This window comes from Lissotriton helveticus, chromosome 1_1, assembly GCF_964261635.1.
Source record: "Lissotriton helveticus chromosome 1_1, aLisHel1.1, whole genome shotgun sequence".
NCBI lineage: Eukaryota > Metazoa > Chordata > Amphibia > Caudata > Salamandridae > Lissotriton > Lissotriton helveticus.
Window position 1 is genome coordinate 741,343,532 of NC_136057.1, and position 19,509 is coordinate 741,363,040.

At 42.2% G+C, this 19,509-nt stretch overlaps 1 protein-coding gene across 5 annotated transcripts in view; it reads left to right on the forward strand.

The window, feature by feature from the left end:
• Positions 1–19,509, forward strand: part of NELL2 (neural EGFL like 2) — a 1,115,698-nt gene that overhangs the window by 808,654 nt on the left and 287,535 nt on the right. For 4 of the 5 annotated variants that reach the window (XM_078674276.1, XM_078674273.1, XM_078674275.1 and 1 more), the window contains 2 exons: positions 9,193–9,315; positions 9,669–9,764. In XM_078674276.1, the coding sequence (XP_078530402.1) occupies positions 9,193–9,315; positions 9,669–9,764 (219 nt within the window). The remainder of the gene's footprint in view (positions 1–9,192; positions 9,316–9,668; positions 9,765–19,509) is intronic. The other variant, XM_078674277.1, reaches the window with a different exon arrangement.

The following is a 19,509-nucleotide window of genomic DNA, read 5'->3' on the forward strand; positions in this document are numbered from 1 at the left end:
TGTGAATAGGGCCCTTTGTTTTGGCATATGCTTATGATAAAAAAATGTTAGATAGTTATTTATTCTTGGTTTTAAATATTTTGTTATATAAATTATTATATGGAAATAAATACCTTGGCTGCCTTTTCTGTCTCTCGTGAAATGTACAAAATAAAAGATTTGACCAAATTCTTCTCCTTTGGATACATTTTGAGAAAGCAAGCAAAGCATAAGTGGTTGTAATGACCTTGGCTTCCAGTACATGTTGTCAATAACTGAGATGCAATTTGATAGCTATAGGAAATTACCATCTTTCGCCTGGTGCACCGTCAGATGTTTGCCCTATCTGTTTTTGCTGGTTGTAGAACTCTGTGCACGTTACCCCTCCTAAACAGTAGTAAATTGTCTGTGCTGCTTCTTTATCAGGGTTGAACTGGCATAATACTAATTGGCATGTGAAACTTACCTATACCTTCCTAGAATATGGCACAAGGTGTACCATACCTGTTGTAGCCCACAATAGAGGCTGCATGGTACTTATTTATTTATTTTTATTTATGGGTTTTGAATAATGCCTGAATCCCCCCCGAAGGGGTATCACTGCACTGCGGACATAAAAGAAGAGGCTGATGCAAAGCGAGTCTAAATCAGAACAGTTTTCAGACGCCTTCTAAACTGAAGATGGTCTGGACATTACCTCAGCAAGGTAGGAAGCGGATTCCAGTACAGGGGAACAAGATACAAGAAGGCTTTCCCACCTGTCCTTGACTTTTTGACCCAAGGAACCACAAGAAGAGATTTGGACCCAGATCGTAAATCTCTAGAGGGACTGTAACATTTAAATTTCCACGCAAGGTAAATTGGGCCCTTAACATACAACGCCTTGTGGACAATGCAGCAAATTTGGAACTTTATACATTTGCGCACTGGAAGCCAATGAAGCCGTTGAAGGAGCAGAAGGTAGGCCGTTCTATAAGGGACATTAAGTACCAGACGAGCGGCTGTGTTAAGGACTACCTGTAGGTGGTCCAGTGAAGACTCATTGGCTGAGACCAACAGGGCATTGCAGTAGTCCAGTCTGCTTAATACCAATGTCTGGATAAGAGTTTTTCATGTAGAGCCTGGAAGAAAAGGGAAAACTCGTCTCAACAGACTAAGTACATGGAAACAGGAGCCGACAGTGTGGGTCACATGATCCTTCATTGTCAAGGCCTGCTCAAGGCAAACACCCAGATTTTTTACTGCTATCTTAGGTGCGGGGGAGGCACCCAGATCTCCTGCCCACCATTCCGGTGACCACAACAGTGGAGCCTCTCAAAATAGCATGATCTCAGTCTGCCCGGCGCTAAGTTGGAGAAAATTATTTTGCATCCATTGGGAAATTGCTATCATGCCAGAGGATAAGGCAGACTGGGCGGAGAGGGTAGATTTATTAAATAAAAAGGTAAGCTGAGTGTCATCCGCGTATGAAATTGGCGAAAACCCGTAGGTCCTTAGAAGACCGGCCAACAGAGTGACATAGATATTGAACAAAGTAGGGCTTAAACATGAGACCTGAGGCACTCCTTTGGTCGGCTCCATAGTTTTAGATAGATAAGGTCCAAGCCTAACTGTCTGAGAGCGATTAGTGAGGAAGCTTGTCATCCACCGCAAGGCCAATCCACCAATTCCAGATTCCTCCAATCTCCTGAGCAAAATCTGGTGATCAACCGTGTACAACACCAGGAGAGTAGATTGGCCCCTGTCTAAGGCTAGCCTGATGTTATCGGTGACAGCCACCAGGGCTGTCTCTGTGTTATGTCATGATTGCGATGAATCAAGGCTGCCCGAAGATTCGACATAGTCTGACAAGTGTTTATTAATATACTTTTCCAAAAGTTTGCTCAAGAGAGGAAGAAGGGAAATAGGTCATAAACTTAAAAGTAGGGCATACTGAAAGTTAATGTTAAACATGTCCTAACAGTAACTAGATCTGAAAGCAATTTTCACTATAGTGAATCTGGATGTTCCATGGGGGAATACTGGGATGCACAACTAGATATAATAATGCCATCTTTGGCTACAAAAACACTTAGAAATATGGGTATTGGACTCTTTGTCATATTTATTAAAAGCCCAATTCACTAGTGAAGTCATACTATAAATAAATATTAGCCTCAAGTTGCTTTTAGAAATTACATTTTCCTAGTGTAAAGCCTCTGGTGTCTAATTGCCATTAGTCTCCTGCCTCAGCCCTCTGAGTACTCAATCTCTAAATTTGGTATGAAAAGAAAACTGCTCACAGAGAAAAGACAAAGACCTGGGTGTAGGGCGTGGCCAGTACCTTAATTTACTTCAAAGGGGCCTCCCCTATCACAGGCAGATTGTATCTGGACAGCCATCGTCTTTTGTCCCCACAGTTAGGCAACCACTATTCCCAGAGGGGAGGGAGTTGCCCCAGAACTGGTTTGATGTGACCACAGAGTGGTTGCTCATTCTCCTGGCGGCACTTTTAGGGTGGATACACAGGCTCTGCACAAGGGGCCTTCACCATCTTGTATTTATGCAGAGAGGGTCATTGTGGGATTGTTTGCAGTAGGGCACACATTAAATGCTGCAAAAGTGAACAGGGTAACACCTGGAAATCGTTCCTCCTTTGGATAGATGAGCTGGTGGCAGGCATACATGTGGCAATTCCAGTCTACTCCTCAGAACACTACTGGAGCTGAGGAAGCTTCATACAGAACTCAACCTCCTGTCTGAGACCTGAGAGGAGCCCTGAATAACTGGACCTGATCCCTTCTGTACCCAGAATAAAGAGGTGAACTCCAAGGGTCATTACAGTGACCTTGGAATCAAGCTGTAGGTATACAACAAGCTTCATGAGTCCTTTCCTAAAGATTACCAGCTGACCAATTGGCAATCCTGAGATGCACGTCCTGAGCTGTGCCTTGCTTTTGGCCTCTGTTGGAGTAAATCCTGACACCTCCAAGTGTTGTGCTTGAGGTGCTGACCCCTGAAAATATGGTAATACAAACTTTTTTCTGCTTTGCTGATGGGCTGAAGATTCAGGTATACCCCGAGAAAATTTTTTTCATCACAGAAATTCCTGTGTGGCAGGACCTTGAAGAAACAGTATCTGGCCTTGTGGGGCCTTCTTCAGCTATAGCCTGCAGCTTTACCTCACTGGAGTAATCAAGTTCCAAAAAAGTGAGAAACAAAGAAATCTTGACTGGGTGACAGCTCCAAAGGTATTCAGCCAGCAAGGGACTTTCCCTGGTCCCAAATTTGAATTTCTCACACTTGAAGGTTTCCTACCAAAACCAATGACTTCACCAGGATATCGTCTGACTGCTAGTCGACCTCCTCGAGCCTTACTCGGCTACAGCCTGCTGCTTTGCCCCACTGAAGATTTTGGACTTCAATTTTTTAAACTAGGTCCAAAGGAAAGCCCTCTGACAGGGTTGAATTTGGTCTGTGGAGCCGATCTGCACTCAATCATGGCAAGCATCATATCATGTCTAGGTCCCAGTCTACTGAGACTAGTTGACCACAGCTGGTGCTTAATGCTATTTGACACTATTTTTATTAAAACTTTAAACATTCATATCTCCGGCTTCCCTTATTGATTGTTTTTCCTTCCGAGCACAGGTTAGTTTAGTTGTTCACCATGACAATTATTGTGTTTATTACTTAAGGTGAGTAGTTAACCCCCCTTAACTAGTAACCCAACGTGTTATAGTAGTTCTTGACAACAAGTAGCAGGAGATATTGCAGCAGTGTCCCAGTGAATTTGCACCACAGCTCTATTCAGACAACGATTTGCAACAACTAGAGTGTGGTATTTTTAACTACCCCTACCTACTATAAATTAAACTTTGGTGGCTTCATCTAGCTGTTTCAGAGTTCTTCATGCACTGGAAGTACCATTAGAAAATTAATGATAAATTGAAAAGTCACACGTTTTTAGTCTCTCCTTATAGCGTTTGAACTGTTTGACCAGTCTGTACTAAATTTGGAATGTTGTTTGACACACCATTTTTTTTTTACAAAGAAATTGTAAGTGCAAAAACAGAACTCCATTAGGAGTAATGTTTCATCCTTAACTACAGTCCCAGAGGCACAACTGCGCCTCTATAGCATAAATATTTGAGATCAACCATTTAAAAAGGTCACGATAGATGTAAACTCACAGAGAAAAATGCTGTTACCTAATATTTTACTTTAGCTGATGGTACAATATAAAACTTTTGTTGGATTTGAGATGCTAAGTGTCAAAAGCTGAATGAATACTATGTAGTTTTTAGGTTGAGCCTAAGCAGCGTATGCGCTGTTTCTTTGAGACATGCTGTAATCAATCTGTGGGCTTCAAGTCCATCCCCCTTCTTGCCATTGCTTTTCTTTTGCCTATGTCAGTGGCCTCTAAAAACCCTTGCTTAGTAGTGGTCAGTTCTGCCTCATTGTGTCTCCTGTCTCTCTCAAGGAGCAGGGACTAAGTACTGTCTCATTACGCTATGGTTCTTTATCTGTTCTTTGGAGGACTATTTGTTTCTAGGTTTCCTCCTCTGTTACTGTTTGCTTGTGTTCAGCAATAAAATAATTAGTGTATATGGCTACACATATATGTAGGAGGGGTATATAAAAAATCCCTATTAAATCGCTCCCGCTGTATGACTCAAATTTACAAACCACAAGGGGTTATTTTCTCTAATAAAAAGGTTAGTACTGTAAGTGAACTTTGCAGTTCTTGTGTCGCTCACCCTTTTGGCTTCTGTAGATGACACAGGCCCCTGTATACAGTGAAGAAGGTGGGGATGATCAGATCGACTTGCATGTCTGTGAGAATTGCACGCACTATACTTTTCACACATTGGGCTCCATGTGTTTGTGTGCATCTCACACACCATGGTTCTTGTGCCTGCATGATGCTTGTGTTCAGCTCTCACACTTTGTTTTTTCAGAACTGCACATAACACACCTATGTTTCTGAGTATCTCACAGTAGGATTCTTGTGTTTGTGTGTATTTTCCCCAGATGCTTCTCAATCGCATCTGGGTCACATACCAGGTGTCTCAAGAGTGTTAGACTCGCCAACACGAGCTTCTATTTGTGTTTATGAGCCTCACAAGCTCTAGGCTGCTTATGTTTGTAAGTGTTTCACAGTGTACACATTTGTACCTGACACCAGGATTCCCATGTGTTGTAAAATCACACACAGTGTCTCACTCACAAGGCTTGTTTGTTAGCATCTCATGCTAGTATCCCATATTAATGAGCCTCTATGCCCTACGCTTCTGTTTCAAAGCTTTCTCCACACAAGGCTTCCCGTGTTTGTGAGCAGCATACACCATACTAAGTATTACATACAAAATGTTTCATGTGATTATAATTCTCAACCATACTTTGGTTTGTCATGCTTCTGAGCATCTCATGCACTACTCTTTTGTGACCTCACATTCCATCTCTCCTCTCTATAATTCCTGCTCACACATGCTGCCTTCTTGTAAATCATTGCGCAGGGCACCGGCCCACCCCTCGCCTCCCCCAGGTACCCCTCCCACTCGTCCCTCTCTCTCTCATACCTCTCACTCGCACTCTTCCTGCCTCTCATAATGGTTTACTTCAGGTCTTCGAGCACAGTTTCTTTCCTGTACCTTTTGAAGATTTTATCCCTCAAACCCACGCTTTCCTCCACTTCTTGGGGTGTCTTCTGTGTACACAGGTGCACCCTCTTATACATCTGTGGCCTGCTCTCCTGTTCTTTCTCTCTTTCTCACACACTCTTTCTGCTCCTCTGTCTGGAGTTCGTTCACAACTTCATGCACACACTACATATCTCTCTCTAACTTGCTTTCCATCTATTCTGTGCAGCTCTCACCCCTATCTATTCACCATACCTAATTATTCCAATACACAAATACACTACACACCACACAATTCCACCCCACACAACTAACAATTCCAATTCAACCCATATAATTCCCCTCCAAACCAGATACATCTACACCACTCCAAACCAAAACACATGGGTAAAAGACAGACATTATAATTTATAATGCCAATAGCTCAAACTCTCGCAAATGCAAGACCTATTGCATTGCAAATGCTTGTTGACATTTGATATGCTTCTATTTTTTGGTGTTTTAGAAAGAGCATTTGTTCCAGCTTCATATATTTCTAGTTTTTTCCACAATTGTATTTGGAAAAATGTTGTGGCAGAGCAACATCAGTGAATTTGTGGGGTTATACAGAATGTATATATCCGATGTGGAGTTTGGTTCTGAATACTTATATTCTGATTGTGATAGATATGCGAATCTACATTCTGTGTAACTTTCAACTCCAAAGTGTATTTCCCTGGTGAACTCTGTCAGGTCACTGAGTTTCAGGTATATTTTCGTTATGCAGTTTTGGGAGGGTACAATTTGCCATGATTATATATTTAATATTGTTGTTGTTGTATAGCTTTATTTCGAAATATTTGTCATTTCTTAAAAGCATTACAGTACAAAACAAGTTAAAATATACGACCCTCTAAAACACATTATACAATAAACAGCAATGTACAGTCGTTTACAAGCATAAAAAGGATGGGAACACAGCATCCAATGGCAAAAACAAATTGAGACAGGGTGGGTGACCTTACTGGAGGAGCGATTTCCTCACTGATCTTATCCTCCATACCCAGCCCAGAAATTTTGCCAGGCAACATGCAAACAGAGGGCGAGCATCCGATCTTAGAAGCTTTAGGGCCTCCAAGTGAGACCGGGTGCCCAGCCTCATGCAAAGAGATTTCAGCCATCTACATGTGCAACATACGCTGGACACTCAAACATTAGATGGGCAATGGACTCAACCCTATTAACACAAAAAGGGCAGGACGAAATGGTTTGCCAGGGTGGTTTCCAGCTCGCTGTCCACTTTCCTAGAGGGAGGACTCCAACCCTGAATTTAAAATACAATGCCCTATCCATCGGGTTGGAGATCAGGTCCAGGTAAGGTTCTCTAATGGGGAGATCTTTAATAAGCAAAAAATCATCAGCAGATCTGCAAAGTTTAGGGTGACTCGCTCTCTCAATTGCCACCCAAGACCAGAATAATTTCTTTAACAGCTGTTTAGGTGGAGAAGTTCTGTTGGCCCAAGCGTCTCCCAAGCCCAGTTCGCAAAGGAGGCGCTTTACTTCCGTGAGCCAACCAACCTTATGCCAGCCCGGGGTTGAGAGGAGTTCACGCAGGGCGTCTGCGTAGCTTGAGAGTTCTGGTACATTCCATATTCGAGCCCACAGTAAAAGGGGGCGTAGCTTTGCTTGCTCGAATATGGGGCGTGTACCTGTGTCAAGCAGGAGGGGGAGAGTGGGAGTACTGTGAGGTAACCTCATTAGATCTTTATGAAATTTGTTCTCAAGATGAGTTAAGGTATCAAATTTCTGCGTACCCCAAAGCTCTGCCCCGTACAACGCCGCACTCACCACCTTTGCCCTATAAATATCTAATATCACCCCAATGGGTTTTAGGGGTGAGGCACGATGTTCTTTTAATAATGCCCCTGTGACCCTCCTATGAGGCAGAATGATTTTTTGATGATGAGCCTTCCAACTCATAGAGTCGCAGAGTCGGATGCCTAGGTAATCAAATTCCCTTACCCTTTCGAGTGGAACTAAGTCAAGGGTTGGAGGATGGACTGCCTTCCTAGGGGGATTCAAGACCAGGAACTTGGTTTTGCTTATATTAATAGCCAAACCCCTGGAGTCACAAAAATCCTGGAACCTTGAAAGCAACGTTTGGAGGCCTAACGGGGTTTTCGAAATCAACAGGGTATCATCTGCAAACAGGAGAGTTGGTATCTTTCTGCCCGCCAGGGAGGGTGCGTCTGCTGGATGTTTAAGGAGGTGCTCCACCACTCCGTTTAGGTAGAGTGAAAACAGAGTGGGGGCTAGCACACACCCCTGGCGGACACCCCTGTCTACAGAGATACGAGATGTTTTTTGGCCCTGTGCGCCCCATCTGATTTGTGCAAAGTCGCTATCGTGGAACTTGATAAGCAAGGCCAGCAAGTACGGGGGGATGCCCAAACCCCCTAGGACAGCCCACAATTGGTTACGTGGGACTAGGTCAAAGGCAGTCCGCAGGTCTATAAATGCGAGATACAGACTGCCTTTGCCCAGTATGACCACTTTCCAATAGAGCATTAGTAGTCGGAATGTCTGCTCAATAGTGCCAGTTCCCGATCTAAAACCGGCCTGAAAGTCAGACAAAACCTGATTTTCTTCGACCCACTGCAAAATCCTCCCTAAAACTACTTTGCCTGCTACCTTCTGGGTGGAATCGAGCAAGCTTATAGGGCGGTAGTTGGCAGGGTCGTCCCTACAGCCTTTTTTAAATTGCCAATTTGCCATGATTATATATTTAATATGTAACTTGTGAAAGTTGAGGAATATCGCTCAGTATATGATCGGTTATACCCCGCACCCCAACCCCTAAATATTGATCCCCCTGCAACTTTCCTACCTACCTAACTATATAACTTCTTATATCTACCCCAACTGTAAACCCAGACCTCATAAACTCTCCCCTGCACTTTTAGGAAAAAAGCCACCAAAAAGGCCTACAGAAACACACCAGCACCTGCTCCAGCGATGAAAACCCCATACAATATAACCCCCCAATGCACCTGGTCCCAACAAGACCACCTCGTCAAACCCCATCCTGCACAACCCTACAACCAAGTACAAACCCTCCAGAAGAAAAGAAACAAAGGTCGAGCGGGAAGGAAAACAGAGAAAACCCCAGGTCACCTACGCCCGGCTGCTGGGTCACTACCACCAAAATGGTGGGTAGTTTCCCCAAATGTCCGGTTAAATATGCCCCTAGCCCAAAACTAGCTCAAAACCAGCCCACCCAGCCCAAAAGGAGCCGACAAAGCCCAACCAGCCCAACTGAGGTGCTGGCTGCCCTCCCCCGGGCCAAAACCCCCCAGGAGGGGCAGGCCTGCTGCTGGTCGACCGCCCCTCCCAAAGCCCTATGGGACCTAGTAAAAAAAAAGAGAAATACTCTTTACTGCATAATTGAATGCATCACATAGCTCATGCCAATGTCAATAGTTGACATGGAGTGCTTTAAAAGAAACTCTTTTAAATGCTTTCATAGTATCAGTACTCATAAGCCATATCAATACAAAGTGCATATTTATAAATACATCTTAACATTGACCCTTCTTTTTTTTTTAATTTTCAGAGCATGACGAATGTGCCACAAACCAACACAGCTGTGATGAAAATGCACTCTGCTTTAATACTGTGGGAGGGCACAACTGTGTCTGTCAGCTCGGGTACACAGGAAATGGGACTGTATGCAAAGGTACATTTTCAGAAGATACAAGCATTATACCTTGGCTTTGAATTAAATAGAATATTTGAATATAAGTGATGCGCTACTGCTTTCCAGGAAATAATGTAATGTATAATTTAGCATTGATGGCATTAGCATTTCTGCCCATACTTGTATATTTTGTATGACGCTTATTGATTGGTGAATTTGTGCTGCTTATTTATTAACTTCTAATAGAACCTGCTGGCTCTGATTCAGAGTAATTATCTGAGAACATTTTGTGACAATTTGTTAATATTAAATCACTTTGAATAAACATGAAAGGCAGGACACTGGGTAACCCTTCGAATGCCACTTACAAAGGTGCCTTCACTCTATTTCAGCTTTTTGCAAAGATGGCTGCAGAAATGGAGGCACCTGTGTGGCTCCAAATGTCTGTCTATGTTCTCAGGGATTTACAGGTCTCAGCTGTGAAACAGGTAGGAATTCCACTACCTATTTTCACCCGATGAATATCACTAATTGTGCAATGCTGAATGCTCTCTTAATGAGAATGAACCTTGAAATGGATTCTGTATGCGAAAATGCAAAACCATTCATGCAAAAAATTCACTATTTATAGGCAATATCGAGGAATAGATTTCCATAATCATCTATGTCTCAACTTTTTTGTCGTGATATCCATTTGTTGAATAGCATACACAAAAGCATATTGTGTTTTTTGGATGAAATATTCTTCTACTGCGCCAGTATTCCAATTTTGCTCACAGTTCCTCATGAGTAGTTTCTAGGTCAAAGGCTTACTATTTTCTTCCTTAAAGACCCATTCATAAAAACACACAAGTGTTTAATTGGCTGCTTCTCAGCAAGGCAGTAGTGTCTGTTCACTGCCCTTTGTCCTTACAAGAAGAGAATACTAACAGTAAAAGGTCAAAAGGATTACTTTGCTGAGAGGATTGCTAAGAAACCACTTGGCCTTCGAAAATAAGCACACGGTTTTACCATAGGGCAGACCCTCGGGTTCCAGTGACTTCTGGAGTTTTGATGATTGTGTTTCAATAGACGAGATTGTCATTATTCAGGGTTCAATATCTGCATTAGGGTGAAGTAACATAAAACGCGAAGTAGTCAAACTATTGACTGACGTCTTAAGCAATATACGGTCTACAACACAGTTAATTTTGGGTGAGCATGCAATTGAATAAGTATTTTCGGAATGAATGAATGAATGTATAAACGAAAACGTTAGCGGGGGAACAGAAACTGAAGGGGTTTTTATAGCACTGAAAACTGATTCTAGCCAAAGAGAGAGGTGTCTTCTATCCAATATGTATGGGAACTGAAAGAATCAAGGGGCACATTATCAAGACAGACGATAAAATTATTGCCGCATTAGTGGCAGAAAACTGCCGCTAAGATCAGTTAGCGACAGCTTGCTAATAGAGCGATAGAATTATCGCCGCTTAGCGGCCAAAAACGGCCCCTAAACCGGCGATAATTGCCTATCGCCACCCTTGGTAATAAGCCCCATTGTTTTTAAATTTGTTAAAAATGAAATATAATCCACAAAACTTAAAGTAGATGTTATGCTGTTTTGATCGGAGTGAAGGTTGTTTCTTCTCCTACCTCGCCGCTAAGTAATGGAGTGACCTCCCACTCCGCCTCTGAGCCTCCCCTTCACTCGCCGACTTAAGGAGGGGACTCAAGACCTGGCTCTCGACTAAGGCTCACCAAGACTGCAGCGCCTGGGTAACCTCCGAGGTGATAAGCCAGGCTTTACAAATACTGATTGATTGATTCATTGATAGATACTAATTTATTTGACCCTTAATCACTACAGTAAAGTGTGCTTACAAATATGTCTTCAGGAAAGTTTACAATTTAAAAATATTTGCAACACACGGCCTTTGTATGGAGAAACTGTCCTTTTAATCTCAGACTAAATCAAACGGGAGATCAACAGGCAATGTACACTTTAAGTTAAGAGCAGTTCTAGCTAGCTCTAATCTCGACGGCAGCTGTGGTGTACCTTTTCGTATATGCAATATCTATCTCAGAGCATTACATTTTATACAATTTAGTTTATCACCAACATCTAAAGCCCAAAAACTGGTAACAATAAACCATCCGCAAAACTATTAGCCATAAACAGTAAGCCTGAATTTATCAGCTGCGCTGTTAGTATCAAATGCATAAAGTTACTGTTCCAACTTAATAGGAATTTCAGGGTCACTCCAAGATAACCTTATGTTTCCCCTTGTCAAAATGTTTATCTAAATAATACCAATTGAATCTGTAATCTTTCCAGCCAAATATCAACACTTTTGTGTTGACAGGTTAATTGTGCAGTGGTTGTTTGCAGTGTAGGTCATCAAGCTGCTAATAAACTTCTAAAACCCCAATGGTGTCTGATTAATTGAGACTAAAGGCAAATCAGCCAAGTATAGGTTGAATATGGTAAAAGCTGGTACACAACCTTGTTTCAGGCCACTTTGATTAGATACACAGTGAATACTAACTCCAGAATTACAGAAGTTGACTTTAACCCAGTTCACATTATGAAACCACTGGATCTAGAAAAAAGACCCTTTAACTATTCTATAGTTTGATGACTTCACCCATAAAGAGGTTTGCGGTATTATATCAAATGCACTCAATCAACTACGCAATAGTACAGATTTTTTCCAATATGGATACACTTGTTATCTAAGCATGACGATGTGATAAAATGGTAAATGCTTGATATCCAAATCCTCCTGGTTCAAAAGGTATAATGCCCTTATCATCTATCTCAGCTGGCATTTGTTGCAGGATCAGTAAAACAAAAATATTCATTTGCAATGGAGGAGGTAAATAATGCAAAAATTAGATGGGTCTGTCTCAGAACCATTTTTAAAAATTGGAAAATTTCAACTGCCATGCCAAGTTGTTGGAATAGTCCTCTTCTGCAAGAATAAGTTCCAAAGGATGATGAGTTTATTGGTTAGGAATTTGAGGTTCATATTTAACATTGAAAAATTTGCTTTTTTGGGCCCAGGGGTTCAAGAGCATGTTTAACCCTTTATATATAGCATTGCTAATTCTAGTCTTCGAAATTGTTAAAGCTGGTAAAACGGGTTCATTCAGTCTGTTATGCTTATATACATTAGAATCTATGTTCACACAATATAAATTGTCAGTTCAGTTCTCCCATTGTGTATTGATGATAATGCAGTCTATTGTACTTTTGTAACCCTGCATGCTAAAGAACAGGACAAAAATTAACAATTGTTCTTCATTATGGAAGCAATAATTTTTTGCTCAAACCTCCCACTAAAGGTATTTCCTCTTTAACTGCAAATTCCATCTTTAGAGCACCCATGGTGGCTAGGAACATCTAGACACTCAAACTCTATGTGGCCTTTCAAGGAAACCAATCTAGTCAGCCAAGTGTCCTGTTAACATAAAAACTAATACATATTCTCAAATAATAACTCTACATCCAATTGTTTAATCCACATTGTTTAAAAACAGTAGCTTATAATTAGATATTTATGACAATTACTCAAATTTCCCAAGTCAGACAATACCTGGCCTACAATGTAAGCACTGTTTTCTTGTCTATCTATATCACTAGAAAATAGTAGTATTACCTTTGGTTGAGCAACCAGAGATGAGGCTAACCATCCCAAGTGATGTTCATGAGAAGAAAGTTAAGATTTAATACTTAGATAATTTCTGGGTAAACTTGTGACCAAATAATAGATTGAAAATGAAGATCCAGTGGCAACGTTCTCATTCTTTAATCCTTTGTCTATTTTGTGAGTATCAGTTTTCCCCAATCTGGTGTAGGTACTATACTTCTCATGCAGAGTCATTGATATAAGTATAATTTCACTATTCTAAATATTCAATAGTGGAGCTCCCAAGGTAGTTCCTCAACAGGGAGAGGAGGTGACTTTACAGCTAGAGCTTACAACTTTGGAAATCGGGAGCCAAATTTGATCCTCAGTCTCTATTCTGTTATTTTGCAAGACTGCAGTAATTGTGGAGATCTCTGCATAGTCAAAGTATAGGGAAAAGGTCATATTTTTAGACTCGAAAATAAATATTAAAAATAGTTTAAGTTATAAATTAATGTAAATTCATTTTATATATTGTCTTTAAATGTGGAACAAATTTTAAAAATGCTACAGCACTTAACAGAATTATATTACATTGAATGGAAATTATTTTTTAAGGATTAAATAAAAAAAATTCCCATCAGAAGAAAAATATATATTTTCATGTGCATTATTAATACAAAAAGTGATGTACAGACTTATTAACATTAATATAATTTTTTCAAATAAAAGTTAGTGTTACATTGTATTTAAATTATAAAAGATAATTACATATTTTATTATTAAATAATAAACATGTGCTTTACATATATCATAACATTAAACTGTAGTTATTTAAAGTTCTAACATTTTCAAAAATCTAACTTAATTTACCATGATTTCCTATGGGGTTTTATTTTAAGATTCTACCTCAATAATTTCTATGGAAGGGTGTTTCAATGCCAGGGTTGCCAATGTTAGTGCTCGACATATTACGAAAATGTAAGTTACTTAAAAAGTGTAAGTTACAAGTGTAAGTTACTACAAAAGTGTAAGCAGTGAGTTTTGTTGTACTATTGTAATACATTTTGTGAATCAGTGTAAAGAATGTGGTGTTTCTATTTTCTGTACTACCTGTATAATACAGAGACAGTAAACGGTGCATCATCGCTCCAACAGTATTAACACTAGGGAATTTCCCTTTCTTGTCTCTAATGTCAGGCAGCAATATTTTGCCTTGCACCTCTTAGATATTTTTTTGCTATTGACAGTGATGCACAGCACACCTTGTACACTAACATCACTGATGTGAGACTGAAAGTAAAGCAGAAGGAAACTAAAGGTTCTGGCTGAGTTTAGTTTGATCGTTGCTCGGGACAAACCTCACACACCACGCACCTACCTCAATGGTAAAGGTAGAGTTGGAAAACAGGAGTATCCCCTTTATATCTGTATGTCTCACTTGTGGATACCTTCTGCAAGGTGTATAAACACCACTAAAACACAAGGCATTTGAAACTGTGGAATGGGCACCCATCATGAAACATGGTCCCCCTCAACAAAGGGCAATAGCAGTATTTCTGCCTCCCCTGTCGAAGAACACAAGGGAAATATTTTCAGAGAAAAGGAATGGGGGGGATAGTCCACCCGGCATTGGCATCTGGCTACAACACTTACTACTGGGCCAAAGTTAGCCTGCACTGGGTGAACAATACATTTAAAAAAGAGATATGGGGCTGACCCATCCTGTCATCAGTTGGCTCCCACCACCCCTAGGCCCAAGAAACACTGAGCAGAATGGCGATTTTACTCCCAATCAGCCTGGTTTAGGGAGGGAGAAAGTTCACTAAAGGTTTGTGAGGTAGCCAGCCCATCCTGGTAGTGGGCAGCAGCCCCCACTCCTGGGCCTAAGACAGTCAGAAATCAAACTAGGCAGACCCTCCTTTGTGAAAGCAGCTAAGGAGCTCGATGAACATAATATTTTCCGTTTTGTCACAAAAAAGGTCTCCTGGCACATGGAATAAATATGGTGACTTCTTATTGGCTGTACGCACAAACGTCACTACGTGCCGCCATACAGCCGTAATACAGACAAGACGTCCCAGGATATTGCGGGCATATATTTCTGTGGGAGACCTTTTTTGCAGACAAAATGGTGACCTGAATACAAAGACAATTGTCAGAAGAGGCAGCCATAGAAACATTGCCCAGATCTTCGGCTATGCTGCACCACCTGCCCAAGTACCATGGCATGGCCCACCACAACCGTACCCATGCTGAGGGCACGTAAGTGGATCCTCGCCTCTCCATATACTCCTTTGAAGTCATGCCACGCTGTACCCTGTGTGTCAGGTTAGTGCTAATGGCGCAAGACGGGCACCGCAATACAGAAGCTGCTAGGTGTGAGGAACCAGGATTTACACTGGGATGCAATCCAAAATACTGCCTGACTAAAAGCATCTTCTAGATGGACAATGACTCACACAGTAAATCAGTTGTTTAATAACATTCAACGCCTTGTCAGGGGTAGTAAGTAATACATAAATAAAATTACATGCAACACGCTAGTTATAGTATTTGCCCCTGTATGAAGAGCAAAGAGTGTACTCCTGCACATTTGCTTTTTGCAGCGCATTAAAACAGGTGTACATATGACCCAAACGACCCGTCAAAGCCAGAAATTATGCTCAGCACTGTTGACCCCTACATGTAACAGGGCACCCTAGTCTGGCACAAATAGGGTTCCACGAGGAGATCCGGCATCTCCTGCAGCTTCCAGAATCCCATTCTCTGGAGCACGACTGCTGGCACTCCCTGGGGTGGGCCATAGATGTTGTGCAGGAGGGTGGCTATGTGGGGAGAGTCATGGGCTAAGGGCTGTACGGCTATGGGTTCTTTCCTGAAGCTGAAATTAACCCACCGTGGCCCTTTGTCCCTTAAAAGCATGTGCCAATAGAGTGCAATGACCTCCTGGTGCACAACATGTGGTTTGCAAGGACAGTAAAACAAAACACTGGGGTAAACAGTTTTTTTTTTTTTTTTAAACACGTGAATAATGCCGTACACAGCAAGCAGCACGCACAAGGGTATATAGGGCAAGCATGGTGAGTGGTTATAAATAAGCGTGGGCGTAAAATCCGTTCCGCTCACGAAATTTGCGGATTTTCGGCAAATTCACAATCCGCGAACTCTTGCGAATTTGCCGAAAATTCATAAATTCGCACGCTGTGGATTTTTTTGCTTGGTGATACAATATTGCGGCGCGCGGTGTTCACTTACCGTCATTCAGCGTTTGCAGAGTTGTTTTTCTCCATATTTTGCGTGTGCTGCACCATTTTGGATCTTGCTGCGGGATGCCGCGGGAGTTTGGAAACCGCGATTACGTTATCGCGGCTGGCCACCTTGCACAGCGCGCATCGCGAGAGTTCGCAATTGCGAACACGTAGATGCGGCGGGCAGCAACAATCTTGCACTCGCAAAATTGCAAAATTTGCAATTCTGCACAAGAAATCCACCAGCAAGCAGCATAAACCTTCTGAAAATGATGATTTTTATCAGAATAACTCCTCAGGTTGACATTTGCCTGCACTTTTTTTTGCAAGGAGTCCATTTTGGGGGGGGGGGGTGGGAAGAAGGAAGTGCCCCACAGTCTCCAATTTCCTGTTCCTGTCCAGCAGGCTCCTCCTAGTGCTCTGTTCATGTGCTGGTCACTTTCATTTGGATCTTGACCTGAAAGGATTACTTTTTGTTGATGCTGTTGGATATTTGGATTTGAGAATTGCGCGAAATTGCAGAAAAACGATTTTTGCAAAACTGAAAGCACTCAGCAGGTGCAAAAGTTCAATCTTATCATTAGTTACCATTCCCTCTAGTGCTTCCTGAGGGGCCCCTCCAGAGTTCAGTTGCCTACTTGCAACTATTCCACGACCCTGCTCTGACCCTCACAGCCGGCTCAGAGAATAGCTACAAGTATGCCACAAAGGTCCTGCTAAAAAAAATTAGACTGCAACAGAAAGCAATTACAGATAAGGAAACAGGTGCCAAACTGTAAGTTCAAATTCAGTGACACATTAATCAATCAGCCCCTAATTCATTCATGTCAGTTGAGGCAGGGCAGGTGTGCTTTTCCCCCCATAATCTACAGTGATGAAACAGAGGGTGGCATGGGTGAGCCAGAGGGTGGCAGTGGTGAAACAGAGGGTGGCAGTGGTGAAAAAGAGGGTGCTGTGATGAACCAGACGTAGAAACAACATGGTCGCGACCGTTGCTACCCGACAAGTAAGTTTGCGTTTGCAAACTGGTAAAAAACCCTCGCGAAACGGCAGAAACACTTGCAAACCCAAAAAAACAAAAATCCGCATAATTCGCGAGAGTTCGCGGATTGCGAATCCGTAAATATGCAATTTCGCGGATTGCCAATTCGCAAAATTCGCCCATGCATGGTTATAAAGGCTGCGTGAATAAACCTAATTAGACTGTAATTATAACTTAACAAGCTATAGTTACCAATACCTAATATATTTGGTTAAGTTAACCAGAGGTGCACTTGCACCATTGCGATACAGGTACTTGTTTCACAAGGATGGGCATGGCGGGTGGCCTTCCTGCTTGTGCAGAGGAGCACACCTCTAGTTATAGTGAACAAGAGGTGAAACAGAGCTTGACAAGAATACCAACAAGATGGCCATAGCTGCCATCTTTAGAACTTGGGAACAAGGTTTGAGTATCGGCGTCTGCACAGCAGCCTGTGATTTGGGCAATTTGCGTAATCTCCCTGCAAGAAAAGAAAAGCTACACAGACAGAGCTAGAAAAGATGGCACGATAGCAAGGAACAAGTGAAAAGGAAGACAGACTACAGAGAATTCAGTTTACATTGAAAATATGCCGCTTTCCTTCCGTGACGTCCCCCATTGGTAGAAAATCAGTATAACATCGAGCTCTTTGGGTGTGTTGGCACGCGCTATGTGTCCATGTGTAAGGTAACTGGTGCTCATTTAAAGTGCTTCCTGGGCTCACCCTCCTGCATACCCTGGCGTTGTTGGCATGCTCTTTCGCCTCACTGATCTACCTGTCTAGCTACGTTTTTTGTGAATACAATGGCAAATTCTGTATTTGGACACTATTCTTTTGCTCTTTTGTCCTTCTGTGCAAAGTTGGGATCGAAGAACCAATAGTGGCAGTTTCTTTCGTTAATACTTTACTTTGCACGAGAGCATTGACAATAAAATAACCCTGCAGACAGCACACAAAATACATTAAAATACAGAGTTAAAAAACACTTGGGTAAATAGTGACAGTTTTTCATTGATATGTTCATGTAATGGATAATAGCGGGGCTCACAGGCAGGGGTGGCTCTGCCCTCCGCACCACTGTAGACATTCACATATAACAGTTCACTACTTCCCAGTGCCAGGAACATTGGCTGCATTCGAGCTGGCATCTCTTTGGTGTCTGTGTGTGGCTGCATTGGCCCTTTATTATGTTGTGAGAGAGTGTACGTGTGTTGCCTTCTTTGATACAAAACAATGCTGTCAGCTAGCCTTGCGTCTCTTCAGTCATGAGGGTGCACACACACACACCTGGCCACGGGAGACATATGAAAGTGTGACATCATTAAATAACACCATTTGCATGCCGCTCGAGAGACTGTTGTAGTTAGGAGTGTAGTTGCCAATAATGCAGCTGGTGCAGTGGCACCAGGGCATGAGGGGCCAACTGTCAACCAATCAAGTTTCTGTTTTATTAACAAGCCAGGAGTGGCCTGCATTCCTCGTTTACACTGAGGTACATTGTCACCTTGCTGCGTCACTGGTTGTAATGTATGTCCGTGGCTCACTGTCAGCAACATCAGTGTGTGCAGAGCTGACTTCAGTGTTGTGCCTCTGTACGAGAGATGGTGGCGTGTTATTATTTCCAGGCATTGTTTCCTCTCCGCAGCGCTCTAAATAATGAGTTTCATTAGTCTTCTTTGTGCTTGTCCAGTATAGTTAATAAAAGGAGAAGTGAGACTACGTGGAACCTACTGCAGTATAGTGCAAAACCTCCTTTGGGAATCAACACGGTACAAAATGAAACCTTTATGATGACAATGCAATATCTTTTCTGTTTCTTGAGCAAGTACTTTTTGTAGAATGGCAGGAGCAGTTGCCAAATGCTAAAATGCTCAGAGGGCCAAGAAATGTTGTCTTTTGACGTAGGAGGAATTCTTGAAGGGTGAGCCCGCCACTGGGGGCTACATTCGATCTTGGGCTGAAGTGGAGGTGAATCAGGTGTGGCACTTTTTTGGATGCTTCATTTTGGATTGACTGTCCACTGTTAATAGTGCCATGAACAAAGACCCTGCAGCTCTAATGTTGTGCACACTCACCTCCGTTTAGAAAGACTTATGGGAAGCTGCTCATCTCTCTCATACCCGAGGCTCCTAGTAAGCAGGCATGTATTTATGATCTCTCATACATGCTTGCATCACATCTTGGGTTAACAAACTTTGAGTGTTTGTACTTAACCTTTAATGCACATGTTGTTGGTACCTGCGTCTGTAATATTAGTGATGTTGACCTATTCCTTCGAAGGCCCTCAGTCTTGGACCTTGGTGTAAACTCATCTGTGGAGTGCCTCAAGGCTCATACATCCTGCTCCTA